Source organism: Agrilus planipennis, unplaced genomic scaffold, assembly GCF_000699045.2.
Source record: "Agrilus planipennis isolate EAB-ADULT unplaced genomic scaffold, Apla_2.0 scaffold190, whole genome shotgun sequence".
NCBI classification, from domain to species: domain Eukaryota; kingdom Metazoa; phylum Arthropoda; class Insecta; order Coleoptera; family Buprestidae; genus Agrilus; species Agrilus planipennis.
This window is the reverse complement of record NW_020442444.1, coordinates 17,094-22,453: the sequence shown is the minus strand read 5'-3', so window position 1 is coordinate 22,453 and position 5,360 is coordinate 17,094. Positions and strand designations below refer to the sequence as shown.

Genomic DNA, 5,360 nt, shown 5'->3' with positions numbered 1-5,360 from the left:
TTAGATAAAGCATGGAAAATTCTGCAATATTATTTATTATATTTATAGTAAATGTAACTTAATAGTAAAGACCTAAAATTAATATCAATAGTTCATTGTATGATTATTTCAAAATATGGCTTAAAATTGTAGTCTTTAATGTAACAAATTATTCCACAGGATTTTACATAAACTCCAGGTGGCATACACTGCGATTCTAAAAGTGCCTTTTTTCCACTACAAAGGCATTACTTGTTCATTTGTGGAAATGAATTGTCAACATCAATGGTACAGTACCTAGAAGTTAACAGAGTTCCAGAGTTCAAAGAGTAAAAACTTTAGATGCCTTGTATTATGAAACATTGGGTGTGTGAGTCCTCTTTCACCCCACTGAAGTCCTAAGGAAAGCGTGAAGGTGCCTTTTTTGCATTGGTAACGGATGCAGTGTTTTATTGCTAAAGAAAGGATTTACGAAATTATGAAATGAATTGGTAAGTAACAGTATCAATTAAAAGTAGTAGAAAGTAGTAGAAATACTAGAAAACTCAGTTTCTTAAACATTTGTAACTTACTCCCAATAGACAGATTTTGAAGATCGTTCCAGAAATGTCAGATGCAGAATGTGTGAATGTTAGCTTAATACAAGGGATAGACCCTTTATTTTTTTTTTTAACGACAATGTAATCACTATCTATACTTTTATTTTGACTTTAATTTGAGAGTCAGAAGAAATGTGATAATTGAATATCGTAACAGTTGTGTGTTTATTATTTTTGCAGTCACTTTTAAAATATTATTAATTAAAAGTATTTAATGATTTTCCTGTTCGTTTCTATAGATTGGCTAACCCGAGAAAGATTGGGAAGTTAATTTTGACCCTAGCAATGACAAGATGGGATGTCTGACCTGGTATCCTTTCTCAATTTGGTTTGCTTTCTACAGATAATTAAGGTAATATTACATAGTTAAGTTAATATTAATTAGTCACACGTTATTAATGTGGTGTCAATTTAGTTAACAAAAGATCCCATGGAGCATCCATCAAATTTTTTGATAAGGGCTGGGTGGCGTTTATAGCTCCGCCACGTTTTGTTGATTTTGCCATAAAAATTCATAGAGAACATCGATTTGCACTTCCAACCCCCAATTTAAAAACGTTTTTATTTCTTGATTATTAATATTTTAAATCCTGATTTTGAAAGCTGAATCATTAATAAGTAAAATAATTGTGAACATTAGTCTATCAAATTTTTTCTAAAAAGGCTTGGTTGGCGTTTATAGCTCCACTACATTTTGCCATAAAAATTCATAGAGAACATNTCAAATTTTTTGAAAAGGGCTGGGTGGCGTTTATAGCTCCGCTACGTTTTGTTGATTTTGCCATAAAAATTCATAGAGAACATCGATTTGCGCTTCCAACCCCCAATTTAAAAACGTTTTTATTTATTGATTATTAATATTTAAACTCTGATTTTGAAAACCAAGTCTTTAATAAGTAAAAGAATTCAGAACTGCTACTGCAGCCTTAAGCTCAGATACTTTGCAGTGAAGTGGGTTGCCTATATGCGGGACGAGAAATCGTTAATGGTATTTAAAAAAAAGGTCTGGCAAATAAATAGAGAAATAACTCATTATGGTGAACAGTAGAAACGATCGAGAAATCAAATATTCCAGTGGTGTAGCGTACCAAAATGTACATTTATGCGTCTGTATATATTATTTTAAATGTGGTATTATGTCGTGCCACATATCCTTTTACCTGTGCCCATGGGATTGAAGTTGCAGTGGCACGGAGATAATCTGAGAACAGTAATTCTGCTAGTTTAAAACTTTATAAGACCTTTTTGAGACAGTACTTCTTAGGCCCCTTGTACTGCACTGAGGTTCCTTATTGATAAACATATGTTGTTGTTACCAAATGATACTAATATTTGCCGTTTTTTTGTCAATTTACCTAATCAATTTTTTAAAATTTCGAAAAATAAATTAAACAAAAGTTCACAAAAATAAATACCAATAAACGCACTCGTACATCTTTATTAATTCACAATCAGTAACGCCACTGAAATCTTGTTTGTTTTGCGTGTCCGTTCGTATGATAGTGGAACAAGTAAGCAACATAATAGATAATGCATTTGACCTATCACGACTACGAACGTTCCACTGTAAGATAACAACACTTCTTGCTCCAATACTGCAGAGATGTGCGCCACCCTTACTAACGATCTTAGTAACACTATTAGTAGATTCATTTGCATGCACATCTCTACAGGTTTGCTATTTCAATTCTGCTGATGACTCGTTTCACTATTTATTTGCTAGATAGGTATTTTAAATTTAAATTATCATGATACCAATGCTGCAATGCGAATCGAAACTTATATTTAAGCAATTAAATTTAAAGTTAAATTAATTATGATTTTGCGCCACTTAACACTGTTAATTAATATGAATCAAATTTTTGCATCTAATGTGGGTATTTGTACCTTGTGTCCTGTACATTACAGTTTTTTTATGATTTCTAATGAAAAATGTTGCCTGTAGTTAAAAAAAAGGAAAAAAAACGTTAGCTTTATTTGTGAAAATTATGATGAGATTATAAAACTATAATAAAGTAATAATAGTCAAGGAGATAGATGCTTCTTAATCAAAAATAGAGATTGATTATGGAGAAAAGTAATGTATCCCTTCTTTTAGTTAGCTTATAGTAACAACGATAGGGACAAAGCAATAAATTTTTAATCTTCTGTCCAAAGATTGAGAAATTTGTAACAGTTATTTCTTTCTTAAGCATCTGAAGTCTACAATTTATTTCAGTATTTTTAAAAACGATTGTATTTTTTAAAAAATCCTTGTTTTCAAATTGCATTCTAATGAAACAATGAAAAGAAATGAATTTTTAGTTATAAAACGCTTTTAAAAAAAGGCGTGCACCTTTCGTTGCCACAAGAATGGAAAAACTATCCGTGATTTTGAATTATTTTAAATAAAAAATGAAAATTTCCCATCCATATAGCAACGAAAGGAGCTTATCAATTTTTTCACAACGGTTTTGTATCTAAAACTTCCCTACACGTTCCTTTTTAAGATCAATTCTAAAAAATAGTAGGTATATTGAATTCCTTTTATACTTGTAAAATTCCTCGAAACACGTTTTTTGGCTTTTCGTCTTCCCAGGTTTTTGTAAATTCTGTTAAGTCGATAGACATGGCGAAGAAAAGTAATCGAGCTATATACATATGTATACAACATGCAGTGTCAATTAATTTTGTTTAGGTTTTTGAAAAACCAAAAATGACATGATAGTGCGCATCTATAAATACAAAAGATTTAATATTTTTGTCTTTATGTGCAGTTTAATATCCCTAAATCACATAAATTGGCGTTAATAGGTAGAGTTTATTTAACTAAGAAATTTTCTGATTTGATTATGTATAAATTAAACCACAGAAATAAAACATACTATTTTGCTAAAAATGATTTGCTGAAGTGTGCGATGTGTTGCATACATATTTATAAACAATTCCTTTAAATTTAATTCTTCAATTTTTAACATACAGAAAGTGATTAAACAAATTGTTCACAAAAGTGAATTTCGATCACTCGAAGCAATGGTGCTAACAGTTTCGAACTCACAGTGACTGATGGGGAGGAAGAACTAGTAATACGTAACAAATAAAAGTAATGTGTAGGTGTTATTCACATCTAAACTAAAACAAACAGTTTAATCAATTATTCAAATTTAATATCTTTTGTAATTATTTTTCTTGTATTTTTAATCAATATTCATAGAGCCTTTTTTCCAATGGAAACATTGCTTATTTGAAAAACAGGCAATCACGATTAGTATTTACAACTATGCATTTTAAATTCAAATTATGAAAAAAGGAAGGAAGGTACTTGTACAGTTAGAATACATGGACTTTCGTGAAATTTTTGCTCGAATAAGTTTCAAGTTCAATGAGAGAAGCATTTCTCAAGTATGGTGTATATTTATATGGTCGTGAATTATATTTTTTTCTTTGTAAACTATAAAAAAAATTCTTTCTGTTTCAGCCTTCTGTACAGTATGCCTGTTAGAGGGAAATTCCTTACAAGCTATGGGTCATAAGAAAACTTGAACAGCACTTTAGTCTTATAAAGAAAGGTGGGTTTTTATTTAACATTCTTTCTTAACCAATAAAATAAAATCGTAATTGTTTCAGTTTTTCAAACTATTCCTCTATGCAGTTTTCGTTGTGTATTGGTTTATTTGTTGTGAATGTGGACTCTACAGTGTTGTTGTTCCAGAATTATTCTTTCCAATTCATCAACTACATTGGACAGGTAGGATTAATGTTTACCAGTTTTGTTTAATTTGAAATTAATTTATCCTATATTAAACAAGCTGAAAGTATCAAAAGGTATGGCATTTGTTGTGAGGCACTTTCAATTCCCCAACTTAAATATGTTGATTTAATTTATTGTTAAATTAATTTCATCCTTACTAAGTGAGCTAATTGAGCGAAAAGAACTTTAGATTTGGAATGTCCCTTCAACCCCCAATTTTAAATACGGTGTTTTTATTTCTTGATAAATTAATTTCTCTCTTATTAAACCAGCTGAAAGTACCAAAACGTATTAAAGTTACGAATCATCACTAAAAAGAAGTTTTTAGGTGAAAATTATTGGAGTGCGCTTACAACCTTCAATTTAAAAGCGTTGTTTTAGTTTTTGCTAAATCAGTTAATCCTGTTGAAAGTATCAGAATGTATTAAAGTTGAATTTAAAGAATTTTATAGGTGAAAATTAACCCTAAACCTATGAACATTGTTTTTTTTATTGATAAATTAATTTCTCTCGTATTGCACGAGCTGAAATTACCAAAATGTATTATTGTCGTTGTAGAGCATCAGTTAAACGAATTTTATGGTTGAAAATTATCAGGGTGCATTTTTAAGCCCCAATTTAAAGAAATCGTTTTTATTTCTTGATAAATTAATTTCTCTCTTATGAAGCGAACTGAAAGTATCAAAATGTAATAAAATCGTCGGAGGTGAACACAAACTAAAATAATTTCCCACCTCTATGTGTCTAAAACGTACTAGTGAATATTTTAAACCCTCTTTGAAAACGGAGTGTTTAAGTTTAATAAATAAATTATAATTGCTTTTGTTGGCTGACGATCAAAATACTTTGCAGTACTGTGGGTTGCCTGCATATAAGGACTGGAAATGGTAGTATTTATAAGTATTAAATTATCATGTTACCTTCCAGCCAAATTAAATGAGAGTGCCCTGTAGCCTAGTTAAAGATAGAAATGTTACAGTGTGACTCGAAATTTGTAAGCAACTAAATTTTTGGATTTTAATAAAATAATCTAAATTTATTTGGTACATAAG

At 30.0% G+C, this 5,360-nt stretch overlaps 1 protein-coding gene and 1 long non-coding RNA gene across 3 annotated transcripts in view; both read left to right on the top strand.

Annotated features, from left to right (window-relative positions):
• LOC108738312 (gastrula zinc finger protein XlCGF49.1-like) overlaps positions 1 to 1,014 on the top strand; it is a 6,715-nt gene extending 5,701 nt beyond the window's left edge. Inside the window, exon 3 of the mRNA XM_025980387.1 lies at positions 818 to 1,014. Within this exon, the coding sequence (XP_025836172.1) occupies positions 818 to 826 (9 nt within the window). The 3' untranslated portion in view covers positions 827 to 1,014. The remainder of the gene's footprint in view (positions 1 to 817) is intronic.
• Positions 1,015 to 3,467: 2,453 nt separating this feature from the next.
• Positions 3,468 to 5,337, top strand: LOC112906386. 2 transcript variants are annotated; one of them, XR_003232307.1, is made up of 3 exons: positions 3,468 to 3,667; positions 4,036 to 4,126; positions 4,185 to 5,337. It is a non-coding gene; the product is annotated as an uncharacterized LOC112906386 (long non-coding RNA). The 2 variants fall into 2 exon arrangements; XR_003232306.1 differs by having other exon boundaries at positions 3,469 to 3,660.
• Positions 5,338 to 5,360: the final 23 nt, after the last annotated feature.